This window comes from Antennarius striatus, chromosome 15 (genome assembly GCF_040054535.1).
Source record: "Antennarius striatus isolate MH-2024 chromosome 15, ASM4005453v1, whole genome shotgun sequence".
Taxonomy (NCBI): Eukaryota; Metazoa; Chordata; class Actinopteri; order Lophiiformes; family Antennariidae; genus Antennarius; species Antennarius striatus.
The window spans coordinates 17836177-17852862 of record NC_090790.1 but is presented as its reverse complement, the minus strand read 5'-3'; the positions used below and the strand labels follow the sequence as shown (position 1 = coordinate 17852862).

General features: G+C 40.8%; 2 protein-coding genes across 14 annotated transcripts; one reads left to right on the top strand and one right to left on the bottom strand.

Annotated features, from left to right (window-relative positions):
* The first annotated feature begins 684 nt into the window (after positions 1-684).
* On the top strand, positions 685-8046 carry LOC137608169 (interleukin-31 receptor subunit alpha). 7 transcript variants are annotated; one of them, XM_068334290.1, is made up of 18 exons: positions 685-828; positions 945-1154; positions 2421-2691; positions 2888-2923; positions 3097-3147; positions 3224-3341; positions 3443-3594; positions 3705-3850; positions 4083-4224; positions 4322-4410; positions 4488-4695; positions 4835-5017; positions 5272-5403; positions 6106-6261; positions 6660-6803; positions 6905-6986; positions 7058-7139; positions 7242-8046. In XM_068334290.1, the coding sequence occupies exons 3-18, from the start codon at positions 2619-2621 to the stop codon at positions 7554-7556; spliced, it is 2109 nt and encodes a 702-aa protein (XP_068190391.1). In that variant the 5' UTR covers positions 685-828; positions 945-1154; positions 2421-2618; the 3' UTR covers positions 7557-8046. The 7 variants fall into 7 exon arrangements, with proteins under 7 accessions (XP_068190391.1, XP_068190394.1, XP_068190396.1 ...); XM_068334293.1 differs by lacking the exons at positions 685-828; positions 945-1154 and having other exon boundaries at positions 1509-2553; positions 2640-2691; XM_068334295.1 differs by lacking the exons at positions 685-828; positions 945-1154; positions 3097-3147 and having other exon boundaries at positions 1509-2553; positions 2640-2691.
* srek1 (splicing regulatory glutamine/lysine-rich protein 1) lies at positions 7943-15299 on the bottom strand. 7 transcript variants are annotated; one of them, XM_068334304.1, is made up of 12 exons: positions 14771-14904; positions 13611-14085; positions 13041-13170; positions 12573-12688; positions 12332-12478; positions 12041-12219; positions 11832-11962; positions 11654-11756; positions 11459-11557; positions 11180-11257; positions 10961-11075; positions 7943-10069 (listed from the first exon to the last, which is right to left on the bottom strand). In XM_068334304.1, the coding sequence occupies exons 3-12, from the start codon at positions 13069-13071 to the stop codon at positions 9908-9910; spliced, it is 1161 nt and encodes a 386-aa protein (XP_068190405.1). In that variant the 5' UTR covers positions 13072-13170; positions 13611-14085; positions 14771-14904; the 3' UTR covers positions 7943-9907. The 7 variants fall into 7 exon arrangements, with proteins under 7 accessions (XP_068190405.1, XP_068190404.1, XP_068190400.1 ...); XM_068334303.1 differs by having other exon boundaries at positions 13041-13748; positions 13909-14085; XM_068334300.1 differs by lacking the exons at positions 13041-13170; positions 13611-14085 and adding exons at positions 10780-10820; positions 15055-15299 and having other exon boundaries at positions 9933-10069.
* Between the last annotated feature and the right edge of the window lie 1387 nt (positions 15300-16686).

Sequence of the window (16686 nt, the reverse complement as noted above, 5' to 3'; positions counted from 1 at the left end):
GTTGTTGTTAATCCGGCCGGTAACTAAGGACAGCCGCTTCATAAAACAAACACACCCCAATAAAAACCCAGCTTTAAACTGATGGGACCTGTCTATAAATGTAGTGTTTGATTTCTGAGAAACACTTTTCTACCCTGTGATTAATTTCGGTGCTCAAGCATTGCACAGAAAGTAATCATTGTTTACACAGATTAAACATTTTCATCTTCTATGAATCGACTTGTCTTGCAAACTGGAACTCCACGTGGAGTTCCTGCTGTGGCTCGGAGAGTCCACTAGGCGGCGTATTGCACAGGACTACAGCTGCAGGTCCTGGACATACACAGAAACCCCACACACACAATCTGACCTTAATTCAATCATGACATGTTTACAGTCAACAATATGCACTACCGGGTGCTTCCACCGCTCAGCCTGAACTCCACATGCAGTAAACCTGACTAAACGTCGTCCTTTGAGAGTCCTTATCAACATTATGTCAAGCTACACTAAACCAGTGTGAGTCAACAGACAGCTGAGTGTTGACCCACTGCACCCAGTGCCATGTTGACATTCAGATAAATCCAATGCTAATTGCCAGTTTGCAGGTCTGCTAATCCTTCCTGATACTCAGAATCACCACAGTCCACATTTCACCTCTGACACTAGCGTTTTATTTTTTGTACAGTGGTCTGATCCCCGAAAGGAAATTAAGAACACAATCAAATGCATGCATACATACATATGATGCATGCATACATATGAGTGTGTGCAGGCCCCTGCAGCACACGCATACCTGTATGTTCTTGGGAACGTTGCACAACCTGCTCTACCGCCCCTTTACAGGAGGTTTGTCTGTTTCCTGAAACTGAAATAAGATAATTGGGAATTGACTACTAGCGTCTTTTGCAGTTGCTTTTGTGTGAGCTTTAATTGTGTTATTGTCTTATTTCTCGTGTTAACAGGCAGACATGCAGATTTCTCACATCAACGCAGGTTATGTCACACCCAGACTCTCCACAAGAGGACGCTGTTTGTAGCTGATGAAGAAGAACAGAGGGGTTTATGGTTTGGTTTTGAGGCAATCCTGTTGATCATCGGCTGCAAATGAACAAGCATCTGATGCCAAACGGGTGCTGAAAGCTTGAAACAGCTGCAGCTAATGGAATCACTAGGTTAAATAGTTTTTACAGTGTCATGAGTAAAGCAAAAGCACACCAAGATCTATAAAATGGTCTACATGTGCTGTCTCCATCAGTCTTGATGAAAAATGGCTGCAGTTGCTGATGTAAAAATGACTATAAATACCCCAAACCCACGTTTTTCAGCCCTCGTGTTTCACTCACACCATTGATCAAACACATTTTAAGGGTAAATGTCTGGAAAATTACTCATAACCTAATCATACGTAGGCTGGCAGTTGTTGTTTTTTTAGTAGAAATGGTTTTCATGTGAAATGCTGTTTCTATTTCTAATCATTGCTTTTAATCTAGAGCATCAGGGGTTTTTTCTGGTTGCTTATCAGGTCTGCAGAGGTGAAAACTTCAGCAAAAATCAAAGATCTCCAGAGGACAGCGGACCTGTTTGAGTCCAGTCCACATTCAGATAAAATCATACGCTTATAAAAAATAATGATAATGGTTAAAACTTTGCAGTTTGCAGCATTACGATCAAGGTCACGATAAAAAGCATCAGTTGTGTTGGTTGGGTCTGCTGACTGGAGTCAGCGAGGTGTGAAAGGAGCTTCCTGTTTGTTAAAATCAAGAAGTTAAAATTAAATTGACTGCACATACATGAACGTCTAATGAAACCTGTACTGAGTGTAAGAACTTCCTGCACTGACCCGTCTCTTACTGCAGCTTGTTTTAAAAAATCCTTTTGGTTTGGCAAAGTAGATTTGTGATGCAAAATATCTTTTGAATCCACCAAAATCATGTGACGACAGAGGACCTGGGATCTAATTGGCTGCCATGGTATCTAATGAAGGAAGTAGAAATTGATTTTAAGTGATTGATTTATTTTATTTTACATTCTTCAATTACATCTCCATTTATTTTCTTGTTTACATTCAAATTATTTTTAAAACAGCAGAATCAATCAGAACTTCAGACAGAGAATCACTCAAAGTTTCAGAGACAAGTGTTTTATTGTTTATTAACAAATACATATACATTAACATTTATTTCTAACGCTGTGTGTTATGACTGAAAGTGTTCTTTTCTATATTAAAGAAACTGTATTATTGCCTTATTATCTGGATATTATCTGATTGAAGTTTCTTAGTCCATAAATTACTTGTGAAGCTTTGTCTAAAAGTGGCTTCAGAGCGTTCTCCTGAATGACTGCAGAGGATGTGGACTGTTTTTAAAATGTGAAGTAGCTTAAGAAAGCAGAATAAGACAACTCCATACTTTAACTTTGCCTCTTTTCTTCGTACCCAGGAGCTCTAGTCGTGTAAACCCCGGTGGAATCTGTGCTCACATCAGTATCATGACATGAGCTCAGTGCAGATGTATCCCCGCCCCATCACCCTGAGCTTATATGTCAAATACTTGACATCTCCTCCTTCATTCAGTGAGGAGCGGCCTTAGTTTGCCAGAAAACATCAAATTCTTCTGTGTGGGTTTCAGTTTTTAGACATGGCTGCTTGTGGTTTTCAGTTTCATCGACTAGATTCTCCCTTCATGAGTCCTTCACATGTTTTCTTCCTCGGTATGTTAACTATCATTTTATTTTCTTTAAGTTATTATTTTGTTCGTTTTTGGAGAAAATAAATCAAGTGATGTTTTCTTTATAGAGCTTTTTGATTTTATGATGAACTTAATCTTTCAAATGCTGTTTAAAGACTGCAGAGGGTTTTTTTTACGGTGGATTTTCTTAAAGCTTCTTTGTCTTGTTGGGGTTAAAGGTCTGATTGTTCCTCTCAACGCTCTATCAGTTTCTGGTAAGCTTATTTCAATTTGATCTCTTTTCACATCATTCAAGATCATTGACTTCTTGACAATTTAACACACTGATAGATTTCTGACTGTGAGATTAAATCTTAATCTTTCCACTGCGAGTAAAAATTCCTTTTGATGATCATAACTCTTACACCGCATCATTTTTTTCCTCCAGTGGATTGTGAGTCAGCTTCTCTTCACTATCAAAACTGTACAATTCACCCAGGTGACGACAGATTCATTTAGTCATCACAAGTTGAATCACGAGCTGCAAACTCAGCCAGAATTGGCTTCTCTTTCAGGTGGAGTCCATGATCTAGATTGCTTTGGTAAATATAGTTCCCGTGATTTTTATACATGCGTCTGGAAACCTGGAAGTCACGCATCAGAAATGAGATACACACTCATTGTGAAACAACTGTAAGAGACTGTTTCTTCACTGGGCATAAAGTATGTTGAAAAAAAATTAAAAATACATGTCTAGTTTTGAGTTTTCATTTGATCTCTCTGGCTTGAGACAGACCTGATATGTGCGCAGCTGACTATGACTTCACCGGCGTCTCTAAAAAAATCCAGCTGTATCAAACATACGACACGGAGGTTGTGGTTCTTGAAAACGGCGGGTCAACAAACTGCACAAGAGCTGTTTTCAAAGGTTCACCACAAAGCTTGTGTAAGTTCACACTCTTGCTGATTTAAATTTTAAACAAAAGCTTCTTTCTTTTTATAATTTTATTTTAGCCCTGACACTAAATTTGTGGACTTGTGGTTTGGGTGTTTCAGTTCGATGCGGCCCTCCTCATCGTGTGTCCTTCAGACGCCATTCTGGAACGCTGGAGGTGAGCGTGGACTGGGAGGAGGTCGACAAAACCATCATCGACAATTACTCCGTCAGATATAAAGCACAGGGGAGCCAGATGTGGAGTACGGTCAGTGTCAGGAAGCGTTCAATAACCAGTAATAAAAATCTCTCTTCACCAAACATCCATCCCAACATCACATTTAATCCAAATCCAATGGCGACTAAATTATCATCACAGGAAATGAGTTAATAATACAGGAAAACCTTTCCATACCATATCTTTACGTAAAGGTGATATGACGAATGTTAATTCAAAAGGACTTCCAGTTTATTCTGATGTTTATGAATTTTTCGCCCAGTCGCCGGTGAAGTCCCAGAATGCACAGAACTGTACGGTGGAGAACCTGAACGCCTCGCTGGTTTACAGTCTGCAGATACAGTGCATCCAAAATAAAAAATGTTCTCAGTGTTCATGGAGCGAGGCCTACTCCCTCCCAGCAGGTCAGCTTCCATGTCTCGTAATAATAGTAATGACATTAATAACCTTATTTTATCCAATCTATGTAATCCTATTAATCATACCATTATCAATCTTAAGAACTGATGACCCCGCCTGTCGTCATCAATGCTGAAGAAGCTGACTACGCAGAAGAACAAGGCCGCCGGCTGCTCACGCTCACTTGGAAGGTAATTTATTTTTCTCCTCCATGACAACAACGATGGCCGGATTATCCCCTGATAATCCTTGATGGTATGATTGTTAGTTTCCTGCAAAAGAGACGCATGATGGCTTCAGCATGACTGTCGTCAAAGCATCAGGAGATGCCCGGACTACGATGAAGACCACTCATCCTGAAATCAGACTGGTTCTCTCCTACTCGGCATATAATGTCAGTATCAGTGCCTTCAACAACGTGAGCGACTCCCCAGCAACTAGCTACGTGATACCACAGCGACAACCCAGTGAGTGCTGTCAGTGTCAATCTCTACTAGTTTTTTCTACAACCCAGGATATACTATCAATCAAATTGCCATCAATTTTTATCGGATTTTGTGGATGAACTTCACGATTATATATTTGCCAAAAAATTTCTATCCTTTACATTCACAGGTGAGGGAGCTAAACTGAACGTGACAGTTCACAGCAATACATCTTTCACCATCTACTGGAGCGACGATCTCATCGCAAACTATTTCTGCTATTCTGTGGAGTGGATGAAAAAAGGACACACGGCGTCGAACAAATCATTCTATCAGAAACAAGTCAACTACAGGAAAATAACATCTTTACAAGGTCAGCAAATAGAAGCTTCAGTCACACGTGAAATAAAGACTTGATAGAGTTATATTAAATGTGTATGAAACAAAAAGAAGTACTAGTAGAAGTTTTGCACTCAGAGGTAGATGGCATGGCCATTTGGATGAAAACATATCTAGAAAATCAAACTTGTCCACCTTAACAAATGTTCAGGTGTAAATATAAGAGGTGATGAAATACATTTAGTTTCTTGTCTCTCGGATTGACTTTCTGAATATTTTTACACACAGAGCATTTTCAGCCTTACCAGAGATACAACATCACTCTTTACACGCGATCAAACAAGACAACGTGCGCACTGGATCACATCAACAACACCGAGGGCACTTATGGGACCACGCAGTTCTATTTCATAGAGGGAAGTAAGTTCAAAGCCCACCATTTATTCCATTGTACGTCAAATATCATCTGATTGGTAGCTAGCACTAGATGAAATACAAAGGCATAAGCAAAACATTAGGATTAATCCTTTGGAGACCATGAAAGTCTGGGCAGAATTTATTGACAATCCATCTAATGAGATAATGTGTGTGAAGCATCATGTGACTGTTACCAGTATACATTAAAAAAAACGCAGTTAATTGGGACTCATCCTCTGGGGACCATGAAGGTCTGCAGACTTAAACTGTAGTATGTTACAACTTCAACAGTTGTTGATTTATTGTATGTCAGATATAATCTGATTGGAACCATCAGATGGAAAATCAAGGAAAATTATTCAGCATCTGGGTACCACGGATACCATAAGAATTTTGCAGCAATCCATCTAATGTTTGTTAACAAATGTAAAATTTTAAAGTTGTTCTACTTGGAACGTCAAGGGATGTGAAGATCAATTGGATTCATCAAATCTCAAATAGTAAAAAAAAAAAAAAAGTAGCACAAAGAAAGAGGAGGAGTACTTAATTTTGGAATAATAAGAGGGAGGAATGAGGAAGGCGAATCCTCTCCAACAACCACTCATTCAGATTCATCCTCTCAGGACTGACCACCATCTTTGGTGGTTAAATAAATGTACTAATTGGTTTCTATTCGTCCTGCCACATCTTCATTTGTTCCCAAAGACCCCGTCAGCGCTCCTGCAAACATTAGTGTCCACAACGTGACCCTGACGTCAGTGGTGCTGCAGTGGTCTTCCATCCCAGAGGAAGACACCAGAGGATTCCTGCTGGGTTACGTCATCCACTACGCTGAATATCAACACAAGGGCACAGAGACAAGTAAGCAATAATCACTCTAACCATGACTAGTCCAGATTAACAGATAATCCATGCTGTCATATTCAGCTCCTACACCTCATATTTGTATAAAAGGCCAAATGCTACAGTTAGTTAATGACGCCAGGCCCTTGGTTGTAAGGCTGTACAGATGTTTACAGAACAGCGCTAATCAGAAAGCTAAAATGCTCATGTTTGATAAGCGTGTTACCAATATAACTGTTCACCTAACCATGCTAACGTTTCTGAATTTGCACTGAACAAGAAGTTTAGCTGAAGCTAATGCACAAATCACATTCTAATTATTATTGCATTTTAAGCACATTCTTGTACCATTGAACAATTGGTTTAAGATCAGCAATGTTTACATTATGCTGAACGGCATCACTTTTTGGTTGCAGATATTTCGGTCGATCCGGCTTTAAACAGTTACGAATTGCAGGATCTCCAAAGTGGCACGACTTACCAAGTCCAGTTATCTGGTTTCACTCAGGCTGGGGCCGGAGTACGAAGCAAAGAAAGACTGATTACAACAAATCAAAAAGGTTATATCCACAATCAATTTTTTAAAGACTTATCTCTAATAAAACTAGATTTTAAGGCCTTGAATTTGCATCAAATTCCCCTTTTTTTTCTCCATTTGTAGGAAATTCTCATTTCATCAGCATCATCGCAGTTTTTGCAGTTGCGGCCACTGTGTTGATATTTGGACGTCCTGTTAGAAAGAGGTCTGTCTTAAACATAAATGTTCAACAGTTGTAATTTTTCTTAATATAATTAGTTCCTCTCTCGGTACTAGAATGAAAGACGTCCTGTGGCCGAGCATTCCACATCCCGGGAACAGCAAAGTGATGCACAACCTAGAGGGGCCCTGTAAGTTGGTAAGAATTTGTAACGTCATAAAACCAAATTAAAAAACACGAAAGCTAAAGCTAAAAGACTTGCTGAATAAATTATAAGAGCGGTACGAATGTTTTCATCAGGAACTCCTCAAATCCATCAACACGCTGGAGGTGCAGGAATGGGATACAAGTAGTCTGCAGATAGTTGAAAAAGATGTGGTCCCCTTTGACTTGTCACCATCGGTGCAGCTGCCTCACCAAGCCTCACAGGACGAGGGACCAAAAAGTATTTGTAACTGGAACCAAAGGGACCTGATCGGACGCATCTCGCCTCAGGATTCTACAGAAACCTCCCCAGATGCCCAGAGTTCTTCTCTCGCTTTTCAGGGCGGATACACGACAATGGAAATGTTTCAGCAGGTGGGGCTTCGGATTGCGGACGCATCAGATGCTTGAGGAAGAGGCACCAGAGACGGATGGGGCCCACGTGGTTCGGGGGCCGCCCATGCATTCGGATCTCAACGTTCACATTCGGGCTGCAATACCTGAAACCTCACCAAATGTTCCTTCAACTAGAACCGGCGCGGATGAGCTACTTGCATTCGATTCTGTTGACGCGACACGTCAAAACTGAGTGAAATCTGTCTTTATTGGGTTTTTGGAAACAGATCAGATGTTAAATTCAAATGTGGGAGGATAATGTGGTAAAATAAGCTCTTCACCAAAACTCTACATACAGATGTCGATCCCCCCCACCCCCCCACAGTAACAAACCAAAGATCTTCTCTACAGTATAGACCATACACAGTGGTTATAAAAAATAAAACTATTTACAGCGTCAGTTGTGTCAGAAATGCTTTTCACACTTCATCACTTTAATACCTTGTGGACTTAAAAAAAAACATGACCGAAAAAAAAAAAAAATACACATTAGGTTTGTAAAAGCCATCGTTTAAATTGAAAGGAAACTTAAATTTCAATCTGGAGCCAATTTAAATATAAAAAAAGACAAAAAAAACCCCCCTCCAACCCACTTATAATACAAGCACAATACTACAAACCGCAAAGACCAAAACAAACAAAAAATATAAAACCACTACAGTCTCATCAGTCTACTCTGCTATTTAGACAACAGACAATCCTTTAATATAGCATCTGATCAGCTTTTAAGCATGATTAGTGAAACTCTGGTGGCATCTGTCAAGTCTCCATTTTTAAAGAATATTCTGTACAATCTTAGTCGAGGCACTTTTAGACCCTTCTGTGCTTCAAGCGCTTTGATGTCAGGAGCCTTCTTTTTTTTAAATTTCACATCATTTTTTTTACAGTATAAAACTGTAACTGTTTAAAATATAAGTATTTTCTTTACAGCGTTAAAACAGGAAAAAGGAACACGACACAATACAATGTTGTTGCGACAACTAGAATTTTTTTTTTTTTTAAAAAGCAAGCAAGGAGTAAATGTTCAACCCCCTTCCCAGAAGAAAAACAGGAAGCAAAATGACTTACCGTTACTCAAATGCGAAAAACTCAAGGGATTTAAAAAGGCTTCGGTTCTTTCTGCCTCAAAAATACATTTATAGAATTAATTCCATTCTTAAAAAAGCACACAAAAAAACTGTAATTTTTTTTCTTTTTTTCCCTCTCCGATTTTTTTGTGGTCTTTACATTTTCATACCACCCAATAAAATACGCAGATGAACACAATCCTGCATTTTTAAATCCCTTGAGAATCCCTTTTTTTAGTTTACTAAAAAAGTATGAGCAACATGTGGAAAAAATGAGATTTCTGCATTTTCACAACTCACAGCACACCACATAAAATCAGCACCGTACTATTTGCAGGTTGAATTCGATGTAGGGGTGCAAGAAACAGGGAGTTTGTTGGTGCACATGGTTCTTGAACGCCACACAGAGGGTAAGATGAGCATCTCAGCATCCGCAGGATGTTTCTTTTCTTCTTTTTTTAATGTGACCAGTCAGGAAGGCTGACAGTACAAACATGATTTTATTAACTTCACAACTAAAGAGGTTTTGATGGCTTTTTAGAAATCCATTTAATTTGTTACAGAGGACATTTAAGTCCTTCTAGTTTGCTGACAAATATGGGAACGCCTTCAAAGTGGGAGTTGCTCAAAACTCGATGAGCCTCTTCAAATGTAAAACATACTTAAAAACACAAAACTGAAGCTAAAAGCAGCTCAAGGCTCCACAAACCCGCAGGGAGGTGGGACAGAACAATAATCTACCAAAGTCGTTTGGTAAAAAAAAAAAACGCTGCAGATTTAATCCCAACTCGTCTCAAAAAATACACCACAGATGATTTCAGAGGCAAAAAAAAGGAATGCAGAGGAATATTTAGGGCATCATAGCTAGAATAATTATAACTAAAAGCTCTGCAGCTGCTTCAGATGTGCAAGCTTCTAGTCTAGGAGGGTTGGAGATGAAAGATTCAGGGTCTGTACAGAAAGAATAAAATCTCCTTCAAGCCATACAGGAAGTGGACACTGTGTCGCCTGTCTAAACAATCCGGTATGAAATCCTTGTGAGAAGCTCGTTTGGAGACTGCGTGCGAGCCTGCAGTAGATCCGCTGGTACTTATATGACATTTAATGATGTAACACACTTTAACAGAAAATCTGGGCTCGCTTGACCTTCAGGTGGGATGAGTTGACTTACGGGATCCATAATTTGCAGAGCATGTACAGCAAAAATCCAGCTGAGGGGAGATGGCGGTGGGGAAAACTTGTGGTTTAAAGCGTTTAGCTGGCGTTAGTCTATGACAGGCATCCAGAGGGTCACCGTGGTCACTTGGCGCCGTCTGCGGATGCGTCCTCCTCACTGTGAGCCCTGTAGCTGCCGTTGTGCTGGGCGCAGGGTGATGACATCATATCCTCGCTGCGCGGGACAGAATTCGCTCCGTCGCTTTCGTAGTTGTCCTTCTGCCCCCTGTCGTAGCTCCGTTCCACCTGGAACACAAGAGGCGGCATAAGCATTAGCGAGTGTTCCGTCGCGATTCAATTGATTTCGCTTCACCTGCTGTTCTTGTATTGAGTCAGGTGACAAAATCAAAAGCTTCTAAGTGCACACTTCCTGTTAGGCTTTTTATAGCAGCCAAAACACACAAAAAACTTATTCTGGCTCATGTGCAATAAGTTTAAAACATGTCAGTGTTAATCTCACAATCATGAACTTTGTGTGCCCTCTGAAAAGAGGTTAAATGTGGTTCGATGCTGGAGTTGAAAGAGGCGAGAGAAAGCTTTCTATTCACAAAAACACAATCACAAAAAAAATGCTCCAGTCGATGCAGTTACCTCAGAATTTCACAAACTAAATTTAGAATTTAACGAGAGTTATTTGAAATTCTCATATCATGTTTCCCTTATTTATCTTTAACATTCTGGGTACAGATATTATATATTCCTTAAAATGTGCATCTAAGAGCATAAAGCTTACATCTCCTTTCCTGCTCCTGGATAATTTGCATCAGCATTAGCATGTGTTTCAGTTGCCTTCATAACCTTTAAATATATGAAATGAAGACTGGAAATCACAAAGAATTTAATCAGCTGGACTCCAAAAGCATCACATCAGACGATTAGCGTTGAGCTGAAGGGAGTGAGAAGCATTGGGTGAGTTGTGCAGCAACAGACGATGACTATTAATTCATCCGTCTCACCTGGCAAGTGTTCATCAAGCATTTCTAACAGCCATAACGAGCTGAGGGAGAAAACAGGGTCACTGGTAATGTGTTGTTGTGCTGGTTGAGCTAATTATTTATCTGCCAGCTCGGCAGATTCTGGTAATAGCGAGCATCTGCCAGGGAGCGTTCTGTCAGGGAGAAGATGAGAGTTCATTACCTTCATCGGCTTGGCTTTGCTTTTTATCCTGTCCTCGTCCTTGTGGCTCCTCCTCTTGGATGAGGAGCTCTCCTTCCTGTCTCTGCTGCGCTCCCTCCTCCTATCTTTCTTTCCTCTGAAAGAAGCACCCGCAAAAAAAGAAGAAAAGAATTTGACCACAAAACGTAAAACACAAGGCAAATATCTGGGACGTGTCAGACCAGCCGGAGACGGATTTACCTTTTTGGCGATGGTGATCTGGCTTTCCTCCGAGGGCTCCTGGAGCGCTCCTTACTCCTCCTCCTGTGGATCCTGTTTCTAACACATTGATTGGATTTGATTAATGTAAAGCAGAAGTGTTAATTCGAGATCCCTGCTTCGAAGGAAATGGAAACATGGAAAGCCATAATCAATAAAGTGTCATTTTCATGATAAAAAAACCAAAAGGTTGATTGAAGGCTGTCTTATCTAAAATTAACGCAGTTTATCTGGAGTAGATTATATCTAAAACTGGTATACCTGGAGCGACTGCGACTACGTCTCCTGTCTCTGGAGCGAGAGCGCCTCTTGTGGCCGCCTCTGGAACTATGGGAGTCATTCCACGTCCTCTGTGGGAGTCTGTTCCAGAAATGGAGCAAAAAAGAAAAAAGATGTAAATTAAAGATAAGGTTAAACAGGTCACACTAATGAGAACACATACTGAGCGAGTCCTACCTGTGTTTTGAACGGGATCTTTTCCTGTGTGACCGCGAGTGTGAACGCGAGCGGGACCGGCGGCCTCTCCTCGACTGGCTGGACGAACGCTTCTTTATGTCCGCTAGAGGAAGAGCAGGACTCTCAGCACCAGAACACGATGAAATCTCGACACACGCAGCAGAACAAATGGGTCTACCTGGCTCTATAGCAGCAGCGATGGTGGACTGAGCTTCCCTCACCCTCTTCATCACACCTTCCAGTTCCTTAGCAGCAGCCTGTGGCGTCAACTCCGGAGGTTTAACTATGGCGTTGTTGGAGTGATTAACCCTGACAGACATTTACCAATGAGAGGGATTATGCTTTTTTAATTGCATTAATGTTTTTTTTATGAAATGAAAAACCTACTTCAGGGGTCTATCTCCAAACATGACCCCGTTGAAGGTCAGGGCTCTAGCAACGGATTCCTGCTCCACAAATTCTACGAAGGCGAAACGCGTCGGCTGAGTCTCGTCTCCCGCCATTCGCACAAACTTGACGTCTCCCACCTGCTTGAAGAACTCCAGCAGCTGATCTGCGGTGGTGGTCTGTAGAACAAACGACAATCATCCCCCATCTTCGGAGCAGAACGGTTCTTTCAACCCACCGGTTCCAGCCTCTCAAACAAACGTCATGTGAAAATAATCAACATCGCCTCACCTGCGAGTTCAAGTTGCCCACGTAGACGGTCCTCCTGATTTCATCAATTTTTGAGGGATCCACATTTCCCATGAGGGGGGGCTGGGACAGCACAGACGCCGCGGGGTCCAGGCTGGCCGACATCCGATTGATTAATGGAAGGTTCAGCTGCAGGTGGAAATAAATCCAACAATCCAAACTCACCCAGGCTTTATTTACAAGACAAACAAGGGGAAAACGAAGCTCCGAGATGCCGACTCACATTCTGAAGCGGGGCTGGAGTCGGAATAGGCAGCAGCCCCCCACCAGGAATCAGACTGGGTGCTGGGGTGGTAGGAGCCAAAAGTGACAAGGCCTTGGCCTCCTCCGGAATTTTCCCTGCAGGATTGAAGCAGATATTAGTGAAGGCAAAAGAGGGACTCGTCTCTGTCTCCTCTATGTCTGCACAATTAGCCCACAGTATTCTAGAGAGAAAGAGAGCATACACTTCCCCAAACTGCCTACAAGACTTCTACTTTCTACTCAGGAGACGGAGCATCCTTACTTTGCTTTCAGTACATTATTCTCCTTAGTCAGTCTGAATTATTATTCTCAACTAAGAAATCTCATCAAACAAAAGACTGTTTTTTTTGTCCTTGGTCTCTTGTTATAGATAAAACAAAAACAAAAAAAAGGAATAAAAAAAAAACACAATGCAGAGAATGAGTCAACACTTTGATGCATGGGTCACCTGTACTGGAAACATATTGGTCATGAACCATACGATATCAAGCATGGACGCTTTTCCGTGGGGGGAGGGGGGGCGATCGTTTCGCAGTGTTGGAAAGGTGTGCAACACAAGACAACCCATGGCTGCATCACTAATAGCACACAGGACATCAGATACAGAAAAGAACAACAATTTTAAGAACTGTGGGAAATGTTAGCCAAGATTTAGCTGTAAAACAACCAATTAGGAATTTTCTTTTGCTATTCCACTCTACAGTCAGGTGATCATAGCTGGAGGCACTGAGCATGAGCTACCATATGTTATAACACCAAAAAAATGCTTCTTCTAGTTCTAAGAAAATGTGTTTCAGCACAAATAACGACGCAAAGAACAATGCATGTGGTCACGGATCTAAAGCAGAAAGTGAAGTTGAATTGAGGATGTCTGTGTTTTTAATAAAGGCAAACCATCCGTATCACAGCTGTAATGTGAGGGAAAACTCCTGAAGACTTCAGCACAGATGAACAGTGCAAATAAAATGTAAGACATTCTGCATTCAGAGTAGGTAAAGCGTTCATTACTGGGTCTCACTTTCAGTACATCTATCCCCTCTCTATGTCAACAGGAGTGGGTGAAAAGAGAGTAAGTGTTAGCGACTCTCCCGTGTGTGATACACATCCCACCGGTATGCCGTAGCAACCTGGACATTCAATCACACACAAGCTGCAGCTGTAGCAGAAAGAGAGAGGGGGTGGGGGGGTTGGACAATAATCAAAACAAACTAAAATAACAAATATAAAACACAACGCTAGAGATAAGCAATACTGTTGTTTTCTAGATAGAGACAGTAGAAAGTGGACAACATGGGATAGTATGAAAGGAAACAAACCAAAAGAAAAGAAAAATAAATAAAGAGACAAGGTGTCCATCTTGGAAGGTTCAGCGGGCTATTCTCCGGGTCACATTCCCCCCTTGAAGGCTGCGTTGGCCCGATCGGGGATAGTGGCTTGGAAAACAATGCCTGACTCAGGCTAGTGTAGTGTAACAGCTGGGCCAGGCTAGTCATCTGATATGCACACATAATCACACAGAAAAAACATACAAAACCAAATTAATAAACTCAGTAGCCATCCAGCACCAAGTCACGTGGACAAAAAAGCATCAAGTTAGAGGTGACATCATGTTTGTTTTTTGTTTTTTTACTGTACACAAAGGGAATAGTGGCACCAAAAGGGAGTGTAATTTGAAAAAAACAAACCAAAAAAAACCAAGTACCCCCCAAAAAACAAACCAAAAAAAACAACAACAAAAACAAGCGAGAGAGAGAGAGAGAGAGAGAGAAAGAGAGTGGGAATTTAGTTAGCTGTGATGTTATGGTCTTATTTTGTGATATCCATGAAACATGTAACATTATTGACAGTTTTTTTTAATGGAAAATAAAATCCACCTGTTTTCCTGCTACGTTCAATAAAACTCGACGTTTATCTGTAAAAATCACCTTGTGACACAAAACAAAACCCTGATGGCTTTAGCTAGCTAGCTCTGATTTTTATTTGTTTGTTTATTTATTTATTTTTTAGCAATTTCAACCCAATTACCCATGAAGTGGTTCGCCTCGGAAACTAGCCAGTTATGTGAATAAAATACCCAGGACTCAACCAAAACACCGAAGGATTAGAGTCAAGGACAGGGACCATAAGTCCAGTGACATTTCATTTCTGTTTCCTTTAAACGAAACGGTTTTCACTCACCTTCCGCACACGGAACTACAATCAAAGCTCTGTCAACGAAAACAGTGTTAGTGAGATGTTGCGCCACACCAACACTGGATGGGTCTCGGTACTTTATGTAACACACTTTGGACGAGAAAGACAGAGGGGCATTGCTGTGAAAGTAAAGGCAAACAGAAAAAAGGTTAATTAGTTCTCTACGACATGCGCTTGTTCTCTATTTTTCTAGTTTTAACATGGGCCGCCTGAAGGCCACACATCCGGGTCGTTGCTTTGCTAGCCATGCCCGAGTCGGTTGCTCTTACTCGGGCGGGTAGAGCCGCAGCTCCTCGATGTCTCCCAGGAAACTGAACAGTGTGCGCATCTGCTCGCTGCTCACGGCCGAGGACAGGTTGGTGACCTGGACGACAGCCGTTCCTGGTATCCCGCTCATTGTACAAACTGCTGGATGCTCTGGATATAAAGTGGTATTTTAAATTGTTTTTCAAAATTTCTGTCAATACGCTTCACCGTACATCCAAGCAGGCGGAAAGACAGAGAAGTCAGCGGCTTCTTCTGTTTAACGGGATGGGGATAAAGCGCTGCACTACCGCCACCTGCCGTTGTGGTTGTACAATAGCATCACCATGATAAAATCAAAATACGTCCTGTCTTTATACAGTACTAATATTGTATGTACTTTGCGGTGAGACTACTCAATGGAAACTGAGCCACAATTGGTTAAATGCTGAAAAAAAAGCTAAAATATATCTTAAATGATCTTATAAAGTTGCTCTACAGATGCATTCAATTGTTATTCCTGCTGTAAGTCAAGGATTTGCTTGATATATCTGGGTACAAAAATACAAATATAAAATAAGATTTCTTCAGGCAATGACTCCCAAACACAATTTAACTGTGTTTTGAAATAAAATTAACTCCTGTGAGGGTTTTTTTTTAATTCTATGCTCATTTACTCATCAAATATCCTGAAACCAGAATGCACACAAACATCCTCCATTTTACTGAGGATGGAATAAAGACCACAGAATCCTTGTTGGAGAGCATTAGTTTTATTTTCCACAGGTTACTTCAGAAACAGGTAATTATGTACAAAATCTGGAATGTTGGATAAATGAGTATCAATTGTTTTCTCACTGTGGCCGTTTCCGGAGAAACCTTTAGAAATACTAGCTATACATGACAGCAGGTGTCTCTGCATTGCAATTTATTGCTGGTTTTACAATCGCAAGTCACTAATGCCATTAGTAATTCTTTTTCTCAACTGCTTTAGAGTATTTACAATTTGATTAGTAGGGTCTAAAAAAACACAGAAGACTGCTAAATAAATAAGAACAGTACAAGAGCATAAGAAACATGAATGAAGATGCAACATGCTTTATCTCCCAAGATTGTCTACTATGTCAGACGGTATCCTTTTGAATATAAAGTGACCATTAGCCCAGAAATTATTCCCCCTACTCTTAAAAACGGCAACAGAAATATCACCAACAAAATCCATACAAATAATAAAAACAATTCATCTGTAAAACACATTTTCTGTGAGAACTTTGGGGGGGGCGAAACACACATTAAATTTGCCCGTGATTAAAAACTGACTTTAAAAATTAAGGGCACATCTTCACGAAAGAGAGCTACCTTCATCCTATGACTATCGTTATTGAACTAAAGGAACGTGTCATCTTTTTCAATTAGCAGTGTTTTCAGTTTGGCTGAGTGCAGCAAGCACAAAATAGAGGGAAGATATCACACAGGAAGCTCCAGTAATCAACTGTAAACAGGACTGAAACAGGATGAACTGCTTTTATACATTGTACAATCAATCCAGTGGTAATCACAATCCTGGTAGGATTTATATCCACGGGGGCGTTAAGTATGAGCATTATATCGTTTCCATTTCTTTTGAAAACACGTCTCACTGAATATTTACATGTGAA